Below are 19402 nucleotides of genomic sequence, written 5' to 3' on the forward strand. Positions count from 1 at the left end.
GTCAAAACTGCAGTTTACAGTTTCAACGTACGCGCCACTGTTCGCGGCTTGTGTCGGTGACAACCTTCTCCACCAATCATTTAACAGCTAGCTTTCGCTTAACCAATCGCAAAACGCGTTGTTAAATGTGGGCGTACACATATTTCAAGTTGTCCTGGCTACCTCGGCTTCTGTTACAGCTACACTGGACTGGGAAACCTTGGAAGATTTGTTCAACTCGGAAGTTTCAGAGTATGTTTAATTCTTTCATATGAAAGGACAACAAAATTAACACTGCATTTAAAACTTTAACGTCGTGTGTCGGGTTATTCGGTGGCTTTTTTCGCTCTAAAAATTAAACAATAGCGTTAACTGATTTAGCTAGCCACCTGTTGATCCAGCGAGCATCTTTGTTTACATTTTGCGACCATAGCAAAGCTAGCTGACATGCTTTACTTACTCGCATCACTGGTGTATAACACGTATTATTATATCGATAAGTAGTTGTGAGTGTGTTGTTCGTTTACCTATCCAACTATTTACACAAGTTGCTGAAACTCAACTGAAAGCTTCAGTCTCAACAAGTCAAGACAAGGTGTCGATGAGCTGAAATTTGTCATGCACCCATCATTAGTCTGATGTTTGAAATCGAAGATAGTTCAAGCGAAGATGTGGACAGTTTGAGGAACCTGCTTAGATTGACGGAGTTCAGCTTGCAAAGTGTGGGACAACAACTGAGGTGAGTCAACTGCAATGACCTGGACCAGCTGTAGATAACTACACACACTGCTGGTATTACAGAGTTGAGGAAGGACCACTTTGCAATCAGTTTAATACTACAAAGGGTTTATATGATGCATCCTTTTTCCTCACTGATTTTTTTCTTTCCTTCTATAGTCAGTCAGAAGGACATGATGATGAGTGTGTGCAGCCAAGTCCTGATCACCTGACCTTACAAGACCTGCAGGCACCTCATGTTCTTCTGCTCCAGCCAGGCTGTGTTTGCCAGGAGAGGCCTCTCAGTGGGACAGCTGAGAGACGTGCCGCTGGCAGTCTTAGCCCACAGTCCTACAACTTTAGGGTGAGAGCGAGGATATTTGTGTGTGTATATGTGTAAGTGAAAAATTAAGAAACAGCCAGCCAGGTGAAACAAGAATGGATTGATGATTAATCACAGAATGTATTTACATAGGGTAATCACATCAGCATCAATAAATGAGGTGATTTCATTACTTAAAATATCAAAATTTTATGAGGCAGTGTGGTCTGTGCAGCAATCCATTTTACACAAGGCTGTTAATGTAAAATAGATAACCTTTATGCAAGATACGTCGTAATAAACAGGGTCAGTATAACATCATAACTAAAACAAAAAACAAACCACTATCCACCTCTAACCACAAACACACACCTGTGTTCTCTCTTTCTTTTCAGTCTGCCTCAGTTAAGGTGAGGTCAGTAGAGATGGAGTCTGTTCCTGCGAGGAGGAAGGTGGGCTGTGTGCGTCAGGAGAACGCCTGTCTGACCATGCAGGATGAACAGCTCATCAGTGACCTTGATGAATTGGCCACCTCCAAGTCTCAGGTATAACACTCACCCCTAGACAAATGTTTGTGTGAATGAAGATCTCGTCATTTTAAAGCACTGTATTTTGTACTTAATCCTTATATGCTTCAAATGAGTGTTAAACCAGAGTTCTTTGTCTGAGTATTTTTGTTCAGAAACTGGCCAAAGAAATTGTTTTGATCTAATTTCTATCTAATAATGTATGTTAAAAATCTTTGATATAAACCAACAGTAACTGAATTGAATGCAAGTACTGTATGTGTTTTCTTTTTCAGGTCCGCCTCCGAGGTCCCAGGGTTGGGGTTAAAAACAATGTGGCGGTCATGAGTGAGCAGATACGTCGTCTTGAAGCAGAGCTGGAGGCTAATGCCAAAGAACTAAAGTAACTTCATGACCTTGTAACGTATAGTTTGAGCTGACACAGCAGATGCTTTGTATGTTGCTATTATGTAACTGCAATGTGGCAAATGCACGACTATTTATATATAATAAATACTGATAGTCATTCATTCATGCAATAATAGTATATACATATATGATACTTGTTTGTAAACCCTTGGCCCTATTCCTGTTATAAATACTCTCAGCATGGAGAGCTTGATTGTGAACCTTCATGAGTTACAGTTTACATCTTTTCTTGTTATACTAACCTCTAGGTGAACGTCGTATTAACATCCCATCCTTGTCTGTGTTTCTCAGGGCAGCTGAGCTGAGGGCAGAGTGTAGTGAAGAAGCAGCAGCTCACAGTGATATTGTGGTAGCGACTCTCACTGATGAACTGAGAACACTCAGAGAAGAGCTGGACAACAAGACAGCACTGTGCAAAAGGTGATGCTTTTATTTGGACTTGGATTCAGCACACGTGTTCATTTCATTACAGCTCAGTTTACAGTTCATTACAGTTCTAACACTTTGGGGAAAAGCATGGACTCCTCACAGAATTGATCTGCTACAATGTTTTTTTGTCTTGTAATAGTGTCTTTTACCTGTTTTGTTTCAGGATTTTGATTTAGCTAAATGAAAAGATTCACTTAGGCATAACAGATATCAGAAAGTCCATATCTCATTTATTTTACTCTCAACATGATGGAGTTATTGTTTTTTCACTTACTGTATGTTCAACCTCATCCCTCACAGGGCTGAGCAGCAAAGGAACCAAGCACTTGAAAATGCAGAAAAACTCAAAGAAGCTTTCAAAGAGTACAAGGCCACCATATCCATTAAACTTCAGAGGGTACAGTTTATTCAAATATTTATTTGTAATTTATAATATGTATATTATTGCATGTCATTGCCAAAAAATGTGCTTTCATTTGTGGTTTAAGGTGATGGAGAGTGAAAGCAAATTAAAAGAGAGTCTTATTGAGTGTGACAGAGAAAAAGAAGAGTTGGAAATGAAATGCACTCTGTTGGAGAGAGAGAAGACAGAACAGAGTCAAGCAATCAGGTACACATTGTTTCTGTAACTTTGATTTCTTCATATTTGCATGTGTAAACAAAAAAACAATTAAATCTTTCAGAGGAAATATCGTTGATTTGCTGGTTAACACATTTAATTCTCCATCTTCCTCCTGGTGTGCTTCACAGCCAGCTGAAGGAGGAGGTGAGGCAGGCAAAGTCCTCGGCTGCTGAGCGCTCAAACCTCCAGGCTCAGCTGGAGGAGGCCGGACGACGGGCCTCATATCTGGAGAGGCAGCTCGTGGAGCGGGCTGCAGAGTGCAGGGAGCTGGCCTCTCTGCGCAGAGAGCTGGAAGACCTGCGGACCCTGACCCAGAGCCAGGAACAGAAGGTGGCCCAGAGCCACAGAGAGGCTCAGCAGAGCCAGGCAGAGCTGGCCAGCTTGGAGGCCATGCTGGCCCTGCTGCATCTACGAGAGGTGGAGTGACGCAGTTACACACAATCACATTGTCCTTTGTGTTTCCACGTCACATGTTTTTTTAAGAAGTCCCCCATACTGTTTAATCAAAGGGATAGTTACATAATTTGTTTGCCCAAATCTTTGGTGCCATAGTAACCGTTGCAAACAAGTTACTATGTTTATAGCTGATTATGCGTAGGGTATGACGTGTTTCCTGTTGTCATGGGTTATTTTTTAAATTTCAGGGTGCTGTGGGGTCACTCTGTGTCAGGCCCTGCATGCTGCCCCCAGTGGACTATCCAAGAACTGCACACCAGCTGAACCTCAAGCCAGGTATCCTGACCAACCTCATGGCTACTTCATTACATACAGTACATACTTACTCAATCCGCATCATGCAAAGAAAATCTTCAAATTTTAAAAGAAGTTTACACAACCTAATCACTTAGATTACAAACTCCCCCAAAACCATTTCACTCATTTTTATTTTCCTTCCCTCCATCACTCTCTCACTCCTCACAGGTGAAGGCTACCAGCAGCTGCTGCGAGTGTTGCAGTCAGTGGACACGGAGCGGACTAAACAGAGCAGCCTGGTGGAGCGACTTCAGGAGCGTCTGAGCAGAACCCAGGAGGAGATGTCCTCCTTGCAGAGCTCCATGGCCCAGAGAGCCTCCCACTACCAGAGCCTCCACACGGAGCTGCTGGACAAAGTCAGCCAAGCCACTGACACAGAGAAAGAAGTGAGTCACTTTTCTCATCTCCTCCTCTGTCATCTCTTGTCTCTCTCTCTTCGTTTTTTCTTTTTTTTGTTCATTTTTGTTTATGTTTTCTTTGTATTCATCAACTGTTTGGAGGAAGCTGGAAGCTGAAAACTGGTGTGATTGTGAGTGTTTAGGACAATATAAATCAGTTTTATAAATAAACTTTGTTGCTTTTTTATTTTTCTCTGTTGCAACTCAGTTGAAGAGAAAGAGTGCACGGGTGGCTGCGCTGGAAAAACAGTTACAGGAAAAAACATCAGCCTACAGTCTGGCTGCACTAAAGAACACTGAGCTCGAGAATCAGCTAGTGGTACAACACACACACACACACACACAATTTTGTCATGTTTGTCACCATTTTTTCCCCAGAATTAACAACCTTTCCTGAGATAGGTTGTGGGTGATCATTTGCACATTCTGAATATATTCTCCGTTTGCTAGCTGTTGCTTGCTTGTTTATAGAATTGTTTTTATTTTATGCTTCTCTATTTCTAAAAACAGGAGAAGACTAGCACTCTTCAGCATTACCAATCACTGATGACCAAAAAGCAAAGAGAGTACCAGCAGTCTTTGGAGAAGTGTAAAAAATCACAAGCTCAACAATGTACGGAGCAACAGCACAGAATAGAAATGGTGATTTACATCTATGTTTTTGTCTTGCTCAACAAACCGATTTGGTATTATCTAGAAAGTAGTTTCACATAAATGATGATAAAGGAAATGGAGAGAATCGGAGCTCTTGAGCCAGTTGAAAAACACAAGCATACTTTTAAACTACAAAATGAAAATAAAGTTGCACAAGAACTCACAGTGTTTTCTCTCCTCTGCAGTTGCAGTTGTCTGTAGAAGAGGCTCAGTCTCGGATGTTGGAAATGGAGCAGGAGCTGAGTTCACTCCAGAGGGAGCGAGACGAAGCTCAGAGAGCGGCTCTCCTGCTGCAGAACTCTGTGGAACAGCTCACACAGGTCAGGACACTACTCAAGTAGGACCATTTTAATTACACAAAAGCTATCTGAGACTTAAAATAAAAGCCAATCAACTGCAATTTAACACAGGAACAGTATGTTCTGTTTATTAATGATAACTTTGATTTCAGGAGAGGCAGGTTGAAGTGAGGCACAATGATGAGTTGCTACAGAGTCTCAAGGAGCAGGCAGCTGAGTCTGCTGCCAAGGTTGGAACGAAGAACTAAAGACAGATCTTTCCAGATTTAATTGTACAGAAACATCTGTATTCATAAATTCACCACAGCCACTGGAATGCACCAATAATAACTGATGTCTGTATGTCAGGTGTGTGAGCTGCAGTCGTCTCTGTCGGAATGTAGAGAGGAGCTGAACTTGTATCAGAAGCAGATGGAGGAGGTAAAGAAGAACTATGAAACTGAGCTGCAGCGGAACAATGACAAGGTACAGTGTAACGTACAATGATACAGTCCTGCAAACTGTGAGACTGTCCGTCACAGTCTGCAAGAGAGTTTGTATGCACCTCCATCTCTGATCTTCCATCCTCTCTTGTTTGTGCAAAGTCCACTTCTCAGGCTTATCTTCTCCCTTGTTCTTCACTCCTCAGATGTCTTCTCTGCAGGAAAAGCTTCACAGTGCCAGCCTGGTTTGTCAGAGCTCCAGTGAGCAGAACCTGCAGCTTCAGCTTTCTCTCCAGCAGCAGCAGACCATGCTGACTGAGAGCACTGCCCGCATCGCTGAACTGGAGGAGAGCCAGAGCCAGCTGCAGAGACAAGTAAGTGAAACTCTTTTGGAAATATCAGGATACCTAGCATCTAAAAATATATACATGAAGCTTTTTTGAATGAATTTTGTTTGTACTAAAAATAGTGACTCCTTTTGGATTTCTTTCTATTTTAACTATTATATCATAGAAAAGTCAGGGAGATTTCTTTTAGTGTTCAGAAAATAATTATAGACATAAACATTGAAACAATAGAATTCAAATGAACTTTATTTACATTAAATCAAAACACAATAGATACACATGGTCATGTGACATGTTTGTCAAAGTGATTACTTGAAGACATATTTTGGGCAAAAATGAGCTGTGGGCATTTATTGACAACTGTTTCTCCCATTTTATGTGAACTGTGTATTTATTAGTTAGTAGTTAGAAATAAGTTTGTGGTAGTTTTATTATTTATACACTTATTTAGGAATATGCATCATGTAAGCACAGTATAAACCTCTACAAGACGGGGCCTTGATTTGGTAATATGGCTGTGTAAAGCTCCAATTATTTCAGTTCATGGACTATTACCAAACAAAATTTAAATAAATCAAATACCACAAACTATTTGCTACATGGTGAACCTAAAGTCTTCGTGTCTCCTGAGGTTGTCGGGCCCTCAGTTTCCCGATTTGCCGTGTTGGTGATACAACGTTGATTTGGAGAGCTGGTTCTTCTTCTGTGTTCATGACTTCAATGATCCTCTCTGTCTCTGCTGGTCACACTCTGTTACATGTTGAGCAGCTGTGCAGCACACTGCCTTTGATAATCAAAGTTATGTATTGCAGGCTTGTTTGTAGCTAAATTAATTATGTAATCTTGGAAAATATGTGTTTGTTATACTTTACCAGCTCCTTCAGATATGTTTATTTCTGTTTGGTAATAATTTGTTTGTGCTGAGTGAAATGAGGACTATTTTGAGTCATTTCAGGTAGTCTTGAGAAAAACTTTCTCAGTGGTCTTCTGGCATTGAAGGACCTTGTAATGGTGTGAGACAGATTTACAGATTTTGTGGTCGCTATAAAGTCTGGAGGCTATGCTTTAAATGTATTTAGAATAATAGGGAACATTTTAATTGTACTTCGAATTACACAGAATGCCTCAGTTTGTTTTTTGTTTTTTTAAAACCCATTGCACAAAGTTAAGCCACAGGTGATAATAGTGTTTAGTCTGTTCAGTTCTCCTATTGTCTAATTTAGATTAATTTTATTTGGGTCTTTTCTACTATATCAACAATTGTTTTCTTCAGTTTTGTGGTCAAGTGCAACATCTGTGATGGAGTTCACACATTTTTTATAGCTATTTAACACTTCTTTAGTATTAAACATTCCCAAATTATGTCTATCAAGTCTCACTTTTTGTCTAGCAAAGTAAAATAGTGAAGCAAAAGACACAAGAAGTAGCCTGGAATATTCTCTAAAGTGAAAAAGAAGGTTTTTACTAACAAAGAACATTTTACTGAAGGTTTAGATTGCATAAGCAAACAGAAGCGCATAAAGAGCAGAACATAAGACACATGAGAGTAACTGTGGTCCAATATGCAAACTTACTGATATAGCCTGCACATATCACACTCCTGTGGTAAAGCAATGCTCTAGGGAAATTGCAGTTTGAGCTTGTGATTTCATTTATAGCGCTGCATATTTTAGCTGGTGGTTGTACTTTCTGTCCCTTACAACAAGCAGAGCACAATGGTCTTCATTCAGGGAGCAGAGCTGTACAGGGACAGTAACGAGGAGCCCTTCTGTACATGAAGGTCTATTTTATTTTTCTCATTTCTTTTTCTTATTTTAATTTTCTCAGGGACAGTGCATATTAATAAACATCACTCCATATATGCCAGAATTAGCTGAAAGGCTCGTTTTCATCTGTAGTCCCTGGCCAGGTGTGAAGTTGGCAGCCTAAAGTCAGCCTATAATCAAGAAGCAAGTATAAAACAATAATCATGATGTAAGACATGTCAATTACAGGAAAAACAGAACACAGACAGAAATAAAAGCAGAGCAAATTATGGTTCAACAAAGCAAAAACAAACAGTTACAGAACAGCTTGAATTATAGAACAGCTTTGCAAAAAACAGACATGAGCAAAGACAGAAATGAGCAACAGGGCAACAGTAGCAGTAATGTAAGTCAAGCAACAGGGCAGGTTAGCAGCATACAATTTGTGTATTGACAGACATTTGCCAGATGATGAAGGCACCCAAACTAGTGCTGACAGATTTGGTGGTTTGTAAGCCATGTTCCTAACTGTCTAGAAAGGGACCTGTAAATGGTAAGTTCCCTGATGTGGGCTGGTACAGCTTTCAATTCATGTGCTGCTTTAATTGAAAAGGCAGATTGACTGAAAGCAGATTTTCTTAGTGAGATGATGCAGTTTCCTCTTGTGACTCCTCTTTTAATCTGATTTGTATTTACTCATTTCCCAACAAAACAATTTAGTGGGGGAGGAGCCATGCCATGAATCATTTTATTGATGAGACATATATTTCCATGTTTGATCACGTTTTCCGAGCTCAGAAGGTTATATTTTTCCAATATGTTGCAGTGGTGAAAACTATTAGGTTTCTTATTACTGGTTTTCACGGTTTGTTTATATAATAATTCTAGTGGCCTCAAGGTTGAACTACTTGCCTGTGACTAAAAGTAGGTTAGGTGCAATATGATCATAGTATTCATGTACATTCCAGCAGCCTCGGAATTGGTTCATGCAATTCCTTTTAATCTGAGATTTGCTAGGTTGTACTTGACCCTGTTGCAAACCTTCTTAGCCTGGGTTTTGAAGGAGAGATTTGAGTCTATCACAATTCTAAGAAATTTGTATTTTATGACAACATCTAATCAAAGTACAAGTATATGTGGCTCAACAGTATTGCTAGCTTTCTTTGTGGAATACATGCTAATGGTTTTTGACACATTTATTTGTAGACAGCAGTGGTTTAACCATTTGGTAACATGGGCCATTGTGTTGATTAAGATCATGGGAACTTGGCTTTTTGTATTGCTTTGTACATATATTACAGTGTCATCAGCGTACTTTTGAGTCTCTATCTTAAGGCATATGGATGGCAGATCATTAACATATAAGCCAAATAGAAGTAGGCCCATTTTGGATCCTTGTGGGACACCAGTGGAGAAGCTGAGAGCTGTGGACTGATGGTTATCAACTGACAATTTGAGATCAGTCAGAAAGGTAGGACTCTATCCACCTAAGGGGATCAGGAGAGACATTGAAGGTAGATAACTTAGAGAGGAGGGCAGCATGATTTACAGTGTCAAAGGCTTTCTCAAGATCACAGCCCCAACAACACCACCCTCTCTATAAAGAAGCAGTTAGCCATCTCTGTAGAGTGTTTGGCTCTAAATCTGAATTGCATTGGATGCAGAGAAAAGGTGCTGTTGTTCAGTGGAAAGTCAATTGTTCTGCAACTCATCTCGCTGTTATCTTTGGTACTGCTGGTAGGACGCTGATAGGCCTGTAGTTGCAGGTGGTGGGAGGGTTGCCAGATTTAAAAATTGGTGTTACAATTGCCTTCTTCTAAGCAGTCGGGAAGACTCCCTGGGAGAATACAGATCACCTGTAGAGATAGACTGTCAAGAAGACTTTTTTTAAGTTTTAGGCCAGAGTAGTGTCTTTCTTACCTTTGGTCCCTGTGATCTCTCCTGGTTTATACTGTAGAACTGAAAAATATGTGACACAAAAACTGAGTTTGTGTCTGTCTGTAGGTGTCCTCTCTGGAGCAGCAGCTGGAACGGACCCGGGCGTCTCTGCAGGACGAGGCGAGGAACAGAGAGCAAGACTCTCAGGAGAAAGACAAGGACCTGCAGGAGATGAACCAACAGAACACACAACTGTCTGAGACAGTCAGGTAAGAACACCTGTACACACCAAGGCATTCAAGTTAGACTCTGTGGAACAAAGGAAACAGAATTTTTAAAGATCAGAGATGGTACGAGTGGGATTTTCATAAATTAAAACATTTGTTTATTCATTACATTCAATGAATATTTTGACAGTATGTGTTGGTTCACACTTTTTCAGTAGTTTGTAGTACTTTTGTTGATGATAATGTGAAGATGATAATCTTTTTTTTTTTTACCAAACTTATAGTACTAAGTGTGGTTTCCCATGCCATTTGTCTGAGACTTTTATTAGCGACTAACAAGATTTTTTCAAGTATGCTGTCCTTCTTGACCTCCTGCAAAGACAATCAAGTGCCTCAACAGTCTGTGAGACAGTCTCATGATTACACCACATCCCATTTGTCTGTAGGCATGAAGTAGCCCTCCCCTCCCCGCTTCTATGATCCATGAACATGTGTATATAAATGGAGATCTCCCTTGTCAGAGACTGGGAGACAGAAGCCAGTTGTGCTTGAAGTAACTTCACTCCGCTGGGCAACAGGTTATCTTCATCTTTGTGAAGTTTTGAAAGACTCCAAAGGAGAATTATGTTGGCTGTTTAAATGTGCCATCAAAAGGCATGTTTGCGTAGCTTAGTTTAGCTTCTCTAACATTCCTGGAGGGGTGTCCTTCTCTCTAAGTCTACGATGGGAGCTCTGCTCACATTAAGGTGAGGAAATGGTTGCATGACCCCAGCAGTCATATAGTAAAGACTGCAGTGTGTACCCTGCCTGATGCTTTGTATGTATTATTTTTTTCTGCAGCATGTCTTCCCTTTAGTGCAGCACATTAGTTTGTTTGGTTCATTTTCCACCTTTAATTGCTGTACAAATGTACTGATTATTGTTGTATGTGTTTGCTCCTTATATCTCTTTGAAGCCATCTGACATCAGAGATGACAAAGTGTCGAGGGGAGTTGGTGTCTAAAGAGTCGGAGCTGCAACGTCTGAGGAGGGACGTCGCTGCCAAGACATCTCAGATCAACCGCATGGAGGAGAGCCTGCAACAGACAAAGAACCTGCTCGACAACAAGAGCGAGATGGGTATGACATGTAGTTGTAGCAAATGTTACGTTTACATTTTGCACAGATGAGACAATGAGAGGCTTAGCTTTTCCAGTTTGTTTTCTCCTTCACTCTCTGTTCTGTCTCTTACGCATTTTTCTTCTCCCTCTCGCCCCTCATAGTAGCAGACCTGGATGAGAAGTTCCATCGCTCTGAGGCAGACAGGCTGAACTGTGTTCAGCGGGTCAAGGTCCTGGAGGGACAGCTGCAGACGGTGCGTGGAGAGTTGGCCAACACTCTGGAACAGCTACAGGAACTCAGGGATGTTCTGCAGAGGACCCAAACCATCTCTGATGAGCAGCAATCCACGGTGGAAAAACTGACTACCCAACTTAGGTGAGGATACGCGCACATGTGAAATGTTGTTCTGCACACAGGGACAAGGGACACGCCTCTGATGGAGAAATCGTCCATGTGCTTTTATTCAGATAAGATCCTCCATTGTATCTGTGTCTTCTGTGTTTGAAACAATATGGATATTGTGTATCACAAACACACAACAACAGACACACACAGTCATGGACCCTGGTGATGTTCCAGTGTCCCACTTACAGTCTCGCACTTTGTTCAAAGATAATGTCATGGATAATCTTTATTTTCAACAAGATGAAATAATGACATTTGTATACATTTTACTGAGGAAACTGTTTGCTATGGAAGATGTAATAATATGAATGTCTGTTAATAATTGTACCATAACATTTAATGTAACTTAATGTTCAAGTCATGTTCCTTTTTATCCGAGATGGATCTTGTGTTAATTTGTCATGTGATTTGTAATTTGTAATTTGTTGTGCCTTATTTGTTACACACATGCTCTGTTTTGTGATGTAATATTTTTATATTTAAAGACATACTGCCGACACAGATAAAAAACTGTACATTTTAAATCACATACACTGTGCAACACACTGTGTGCAGCTTTTATACATTAAGCACTCAAGGGGACGGACACCCATGAATGAATGATAATTTCCTTGTGTAAGAGAAGAAGTTCATTAATCATTACTCACTCCCTCCGTTCCTGTTGGATTCTCTTTAGTGTCATTGACTATCAGAGCACAAGCAGGGGTGCATTAGCAGGGACATGCAGATGATACGGAAAATACCCTTTATAGAAGAAGATATCTCCTCCTAAAGCAGTTTTCATGGTCTGTGTTACAGTCATAAGCCCCTTTGCACACTGAAATAAGTCCACCCTGAGTCACGCTGTAAGAGAATTCAAACCAAAGGTCAATTTAAAAATGTTCAACAATAAACTTAAGAAAGAGAGAAAGAAACTCTTCACAATCTGTTCCCCACATTTGATAAGAATCAGAATCATACTCCCAATCTTGTTTTTTCAAGTTACTCAGTGCAGTTCTTCTGCGTATGAATAAGATATTGATCTGTTAAACTATTCAATAAAAGTCTGTGTGTGTGTGTGCGTGTGTGTGTGTGTGTGTGTGTGTGTGTGTGTGTGTGTGTGTGACTTCACAGTGAAACACAGAGGGAGTTGGAGGAGAGAACGCACGAGGTCTTAGACATGGACAGTGCACTGAAGGAAAGACAGGGGGAGCTCCAACAGAGAGCAAATCTGGTACAACACACACAAACATTTTATGTATATTTGATTTAATTTGCAGAATACGGTACGCTACCGTCTCTCTCCTCATTCTGTCATTCTGATCCTCAGCTGGGTCAGCTGGATGTGGCCATCAAAGAGCACAAGCAGGAGATGGAGAGAAAGGTGGAGTCTCTGCAGCAGAGCCTTGGAGCCAGAGAGAGCGAGCTGAGAGACACGCGGAAGGAGCTCACAGACAGAAACATGAAGGTCAGGAGCAGTCACCGGGTTAGAGGGCAAAACATGTGAGAAAGTAAACTCACCCTTTAAGAATGTGGAGTGACACATTTTTTGATCTTTTCAAGGGGACTTTTTGACTGAAACCGGATGTGTGATGACTTGGACAAAGTGTAACGGTCAATGGCTTGTTGGCAGCCAGCAGGACTGTGTACTAAATTAAATTTGTGTCAGAGGTTTCCAGTGTAATATTTAACCTTTGCTTCTCACCAGAAGTGTAATCAGTGTGGGTGCAGCTCTGAACAGTGACCACCATACAGGAAGAAAACAACATAACCAACATTACTGTGCTGTTATTGTGCTGCACAATGTTTTACAAGGATTTTGCTCCCTTTTCTTAGGAGGTTCTGTTAATGGTAGATGATAAAAAGTCAATTTCCTAATAAATTATAAAATTCAAATAAATGAAAAATAAAACTGAAACATTATTAATGACAGATCTGGATCCCAAAGCCATCTATAAATGCATTATAGATTTCATTGAGATTCTTTTTCCTTTTATCATTGTTTTCTGCAACTTAAAGACCCCCTCCAGACATGTTTTAAATATATAAAATACTCTTCTTTGAATAGTAATTTGTGTCTGATATGGTTTTTCCACAAAAAAGTTCAATTACCTTGTTAGAAATTCTTAAAATTACGTCTACTTCTTCTCCCTCATTGATAAATCCAGAGTATATAAATATGCAAATATTGTTCATTTCAAAAGTTCAACTGCTGGACACAAGATGTCTCCTACTTCACTCTTCAGCCTCAGTGTTTGTGCACTGGACGCTACAAGTTTCCACATCACACTTGTGTAAGTTGCACACTGGACCAGGATTGGTTCCAAATCATATTTGTAAATACATGCTTTAAACTTAAACATTTAAGGTGAGCTCAGATTAACTTTCCCTCTTCAGCAGGTGAATGTTAAAACAACCTTTGAGGGTTAAACTCTGAACATACATCATTCTGCACAGTTAAGCTCAAACATCCAAGTGAACTCACAATAATCAAAACATATTTTGAGTGAAGGGGACTCTAATATTTACTGTGAAGAGTTTTAAACGTGCAATTCAGATATTACCTCCATATTTCTTCAAAACATACAGAGTAGGAATAGAAATTTCTCCCACGCTCTCATTTCCTTCGATCTTTACGTCATCCTCTGCTACAGTCCCTGTTGCCTGCACTTTGCACTTGATTATGGCCCCATTGTCCAATGTATCTGGTTGCTATCAGCTTTAATATGAGATCTGAGGAGCACACAGTATGAAATGTTGATTAAATAGTGATCCCTGATGATACAATGTTTGCATTTGTTTTGTGTTGCAACTTCATAAAACTAATATCATTTCATTAGACAAAATAATCTCAATATATGTATTACTTGAGTCTAATAAAAAACACTGTCTTGTGTCAGCAATTCACTTCCAAAACCAGCAAATTGTGATGCAAATAAATAGATGTACTCATTTTGATTAGTGCCATTTATAGTATAGTTACCTGGAATGAAATGTTTTATGATATACAGTAGATCATAAAACTCATATATATCATATAACATCAAATATTTGTGTTTGTGTGTGTGTGTTTAAGGAGTCCCGAGAGCTTGGCCAGCAGCTGCATGTGTGTCAACAGAAACTTCAGACTTTACTGCAAGAGCTTGAAGAAACTCGGCATCACTGTGATACTCTGACCAGAGAGCTGGATGCCACCAAGCTTCAGACGAAGGAGAAGGTGAAGTCAAACCATCGTCTTATTATATTTAATGTGGGATAAGTAAGACATGTTGGCAATGCATCACTTGTTGAAGGTGATGAAATACTACTACCAATGATTTTTCTGTGAGATAAAAAAAATCAGGACTATCCTTCTCTGTGTTTATTTTGTGTGTGTGTGTGTGTGTGTGTGTGTGTCTTTTCAGGATGTCCGGCTGTGTCGTGTGGAGGAGGAGCTGGCACTGAAGGAGGCGCGCTGGCGGCAGTCGGAGGCCGGACTGCAGAGCATGGTCACCTCTTTAGAGCAGGAGCTGGAGCTGGAGAGGGAGCAGCACAGCAAGGAGGTACAGTGACTACTGAGGCTTCAAGGTTCCTCCATCTAATGCATCAAATCAATCTATTAAAATAAAGTCAAGTCTCTGTGACTACAGCTGAAAAATTCTGTTCAGATAAGTCCTTAAATTTGACTTTTTAGCCAAAAACTTATAAAAATAACTGGTAAGAGGGGAAACAAGGTGCTGTAGTGCAGCTTTGTGTGTTGTGAAACTTGGTGCTTGGCTAATGTTAGCGCCTCATCTGTCAGTGTGCTTTCTGTTCTCCATCTTGTGGGTTTTGGATCATGCACTCTGGCTGGCTCTGTTGTCTGCTCTTTGTATCTATTTCTGTCCGATTTCTTTTCCTCTTTTTTTTTTTTTTAAACAAACATCAACAACTGAGTGAGTTCCTCATTTCTCCATCTCTAGCTGGAGTCCCTGCAGCAGACTCGAGGCCAGCTCCTCAAAGTCTCTGAGCAGATCTCCTCCACCATGCGCTCCTCCCAGGAACAGCTCACTGCTAAACTTCAGCAGAGCCAGACCCAGCTCCAGCAAGCTAAGGCTCGGTGCGACCAAATCAAAGCCCAGCTAGACCAAACTTCAGCCCAGCTGGAACAAACTATGGCTGAGTTGGATCGCACCCGGACACAAGCCAGTCACCTCCAAACACAGTTAGACCAGAGTCAGACCCAGTTCCTTCAGAGTAAGACCCAGCTAGAGCAGAGCAGGATTTTGTACGAGCAGGCCAAGGCCCAGAACAATCACCTTCATGTGCAGCTGGACCAGCTCAATAACCAACTCAATCAAGCCAGAGTCCAGACTGCTCAGCTCCAGACTCAGCTCCACACCTCTAAGAAGTCCATGGAGACCTCCAATGAGTCCCTGCTCATCAAGGTAAAGTTCTTTAGAAGTGCGAGTGTAACTTAAGTTTAATGTTAATTACGTTATCGAAGACTATGACTAAATAGGTTCATCAACGACCATGAATAAGACAAGGCGATGCATTGACGTCATTAAACACTAACTGTGACTATATCAACATGCAATATTGTTGACGAAAAAAGACATGACTAAAATGTATTTTAAAAAATTAAAACTTTACTAGAATCTCTCTTTATTTTCATTGACAAAAAAAGAGGAGACAAAATATTATAGACTCACAGGAGGCGTAGCCTGAGCAGCACGTTAACAGAGCAGCAGCATCAGCTAGTGCTCCATCTGTGTGTCTATACTGGAGGCGTTCAGGTGCAGTGTTGAGTGTAGGTGACCCATGTTTTGGAAGCACTCAGAGCCCAAAACACAAGACTGTAGTTACACACATAAAACGGAGGAAAATAGACTTCAGGTCACGTTTACATATATATGGTATGAGTGAAACACAAACCATTACGCGGCCTGTGTAAACAGCTGTGTTGATTAAAATAGCAGTGTTACCTTTCCTTATCATGGTTGTTGTTATTCTAGCAAACTTTGCCTTGTTTAACCTTTAATATGATGCCATGTGAACCAGCTTGTTTTGTTAAATTAATGTCATTATTAAGTACATGGGGCACAATTTTTTTTCCTTTTCTTTTTAACACCGACCTCAGATTTTTTTTTTAATGCCAGTAGATTGCAATTGGTGTGTGTACAGTATTTTTTCAGTTTTATTAGGTTAACTACTATTATTTCTGTTCAGAACAGTTTCAAAATGTCTTATTGTCTGTACAGTTCTCATTGTTTTATAATAGTTTTAAAGAGAGTTTTGGGCCTCAGTTGTTGAATCATGTCGGCTCAAAATAAATATGCAAATCAGAATATGTTCCATGTCTGGATGTATTCCTTAAATTACCATCAGACCAGACACTTTCTGTAAAGCTGTGTTCTTAATCATTCAACCTTTGTTTTTCATCAGATAATAAGATACAATCTCATGTGAAATAAGTTTGACTAAAATGTCAAAAAATGATTGGAATGTTCAATATAATCTGATGACTAAAAAAGACTAAAATGTCAAAAGTTTTCATTGGCTAAAACAACTAAAATAGTTACAGATTTCTTTGACTAAGATAAGACTGAAATGCTTATTAAGATTTTAGTGAACTAAAACTGAAAAAGAAACAGGATGAGGTTGACTAAATATGATAAAATCATATTTAGTCATTTAATTTATATTTAGTCATATAAAAGACATTTGACATAGGACTAAGAATAAATTTAAAAGATAGCTGACAAAATTAACACTACTGAAGTTGTAGTAAAATGGCTTTTAGATATTTGATTAAGTTTTTCTTCTTGTCTTCTTGCAGGAGTCTGAAGTGACCCGTCTCCAAGCCAAGATCTCCAGTCTGGAGCGAGCTGCTGACCGCCAGAATCTGACTCTATACGATCACACACTCTCCCTCCCTGCTCTGCACAAATCCACATACTCCCCAGATCACTCTTCTTTTGCTCACTCTCCTCCTTCCTCACCCAAAATGCTTCAAACAATTGTCCACTCTCCTTCACATGTTCACTCAACTCTCACACAAACTCGCTCATCACCCCCAGCTCACACAGACCCTCAGCTCACCTCAGTCCCTCATCTGTCAGACCAAACTGAAAGCCACCAAACTTGCAACTGGCTGCAGAGCAGCAGTATCGATTCCTCCCTGGATCTCCCTTTGAGCCTGAAAGCCACACTGAGGGAGGCGCTGCGCCAGCAGCCGTGGGAGTCCTCTTCCCCCTCTGTCTCCTCCTTCCCAGGCACAGTGGACCACAGCTGGCAGGGCCTCAGCGGCATGGAGGTCACAGCATCCTCCGACCTCTCCTTCAACCCCCTCACATACATGGTGGACAGGCAAGAAGACAGAAACCTCAGCAGGGACGCTACCTTGATGCAGGAGGGAGATGATGAGCAGGGGAGTGAGACGAGGGGGGACTCTGTGTGCACTCTGGTAGGTCAGGAGCAGGAGGAGCAGGTGGACATGAGTTCACTGACAGGGATGCTGAGGTTCGTCAACCAGACGCTAGCGATGCAGGATGACCTTTCCTTGTGGAGTTCCACAGGGTTATCACAGAGTGGACACAGCCAGGTAACAACCCCACCTGACAGAAGATTAATCTGCAGATATTTTGATCATTTTATTTGATCATTTTAATTTTAAGCAAAAATGACAAACATTCTTTCATTCAGTTTCTCCATTGTGAATATTTGCTGCTCTCGTCTGTTTTAGATCTCTGTAAAGTGAAACTTTTTTAGTTTTTTGACAAAAAAAAGCAATTTCACCTTGGGCACAGGGACATTATAATAGCCAACTATCACTTGTTTTTGATGTTTTATAGACTAAGCAATATAATGATTAATCAATAATAAAATTTATATACTAACTGATATCGAAAATAATCATGTTACTAAATAAGCAACAATCGAAGTTAAAGTTGGAATAAAAAACAAATATTATTTATCAAGGACTGAACTCTCAAAATTTGAGCTAATCTGCTTCATCAGCGACTCTGTAGGGGAGCATGGAGGAATGTGAATTCTTCTTTTTCTGACTTTAACCACCAACTTCAAACCAGCAGGAAAAATAAGGACAAAAATCACAAATACAGAAATCTCTTATGTGAAAAAAACAAAACTGTTCTAACTTTGACAAAAGATTTCCTCTTCATGTAGGACTCATCACTTGTTTTCAGGGCTTTAATAGAGAAATCACTTTGGACCAAATATTTACATTTAAGGAGTTAAATGATAAGTTTGCTTTGTTTCTTTGCCACTGACACATGTTTGTTTCACTTTTAGAGGGACATCAAGGACACATGAAACTGAGTTGCCAAGGAGACGTCAGAGAGGAGAAGAGCTGTTTACATTGTTGTCATACTTGTGTGTGTCAGTGTACATTATGATATATCGTTGTCCTACATTGAGTAAAATTTCTCATTGAGTCTGTTCCTTTAATGTATGTTATTAAAATCAAGCTGCAATATTGTCCGACATGGAAAAGAAAAATTATCAGTCCAGTTTAGACGACCACTACTTTCCAGTCTGTAAGTGATCTGCTGTGAAGTTTCATAGAAATGTAGCATTTGAGTTTTATGTTGTATTTCTTCTGAAGAAATATTTATATATTTTTACACAATTTTATATAACTTAAGTAAATAAAACATGTTTTTTTAAAAATAAGTATTTAGTTTTTTTGTTGTTTGTATTGGGCTTTTTTCATCTACCACTGTGATTTTTGTATTATTCTCCAGAGAAATTTAAAGGTCTGTTTCTGTTAACATCTGCTGGATGTTCCCATGCTGTTGCTAACGGTGGGGTCGTGTTACCAGAAAAAAACTGGCACTTTCTTCTCCGGGAGAGGAATGTTTGGCTCAGGACCAGGGAGGCGGCCATGCTGAATCTAATACAGACCCAGAGCTGGATAAATTGGATTTGGCACTCACATACGCCTTACATAACAAGAACACCATAAACGTTTGGTCTGTGGATAGTTTCAGAATGATTCTTACTGCTGAGAACTTTTTTACTCATCAGATTAAGTGCTACTGTGACTATTTGTACAAATGAAAGTTTTTACAGTTTGAAATCTTTGAAGATTTCTGTCTAACACTTTCCTGTTGCAAAGTCTGATATGAATAACCATCTTTATCTGCACAAGGACGATACAGTTGTACCACACTGGCCTCCAGGATCACAGGCCCAGGAGCCCAAGAG

General features: G+C 40.1%; 1 protein-coding gene across 3 annotated transcripts; it reads left to right on the plus strand.

Moving 5' to 3' along the window:
* The first annotated feature begins 110 nt into the window (after positions 1–110).
* On the plus strand, positions 111–18855 carry ccdc18 (coiled-coil domain containing 18). Of its 3 annotated transcripts, none has more exons than XM_044368862.1 (27): positions 111–231; positions 634–718; positions 877–1060; positions 1414–1563; positions 1821–1927; positions 2245–2373; positions 2683–2779; positions 2871–2992; positions 3133–3421; positions 3649–3736; positions 3926–4143; positions 4364–4474; positions 4666–4797; positions 4995–5129; positions 5261–5338; positions 5457–5573; positions 5737–5904; positions 9627–9769; positions 10683–10846; positions 10990–11203; positions 12347–12446; positions 12543–12680; positions 14289–14429; positions 14617–14754; positions 15154–15618; positions 17013–17777; positions 18488–18855. In XM_044368862.1, the coding sequence occupies exons 1-27, from the start codon at positions 126–128 to the stop codon at positions 18506–18508; spliced, it is 4605 nt and encodes a 1534-aa protein (XP_044224797.1). In that variant the 5' UTR covers positions 111–125; the 3' UTR covers positions 18509–18855. The 3 variants fall into 3 exon arrangements, with proteins under 3 accessions (XP_044224797.1, XP_044224798.1, XP_044224799.1); XM_044368863.1 differs by having other exon boundaries at positions 148–231; positions 614–718; positions 18488–18854; XM_044368864.1 differs by lacking the exon at positions 634–718 and having other exon boundaries at positions 149–231; positions 18488–18854.
* The last annotated feature ends 547 nt before the right edge of the window (positions 18856–19402 follow it).

Source organism: Thunnus albacares, chromosome 12, assembly GCF_914725855.1.
Source record: "Thunnus albacares chromosome 12, fThuAlb1.1, whole genome shotgun sequence".
Taxonomy (NCBI): domain Eukaryota; kingdom Metazoa; phylum Chordata; class Actinopteri; order Scombriformes; family Scombridae; genus Thunnus; species Thunnus albacares.

Excerpts from the sequence above, each read along its gene's own strand:
- ccdc18 (XM_044368862.1), top strand. The coding sequence starts at position 126 with ATGTGGGCGTACACATATTTCAAGTTGTCCTGGCTACCTCGGCTTCTG. Across the intron at positions 4,798-4,994 it reads AACAGCACAGAATAGAAATG|TTGCAGTTGTCTGTAGAAGA; the intron begins GTGATTTACATC and ends TCTCCTCTGCAG. Across the intron at positions 9,770-10,682 it reads CAACTGTCTGAGACAGTCAG|CCATCTGACATCAGAGATGA; the intron begins GTAAGAACACCT and ends ATCTCTTTGAAG.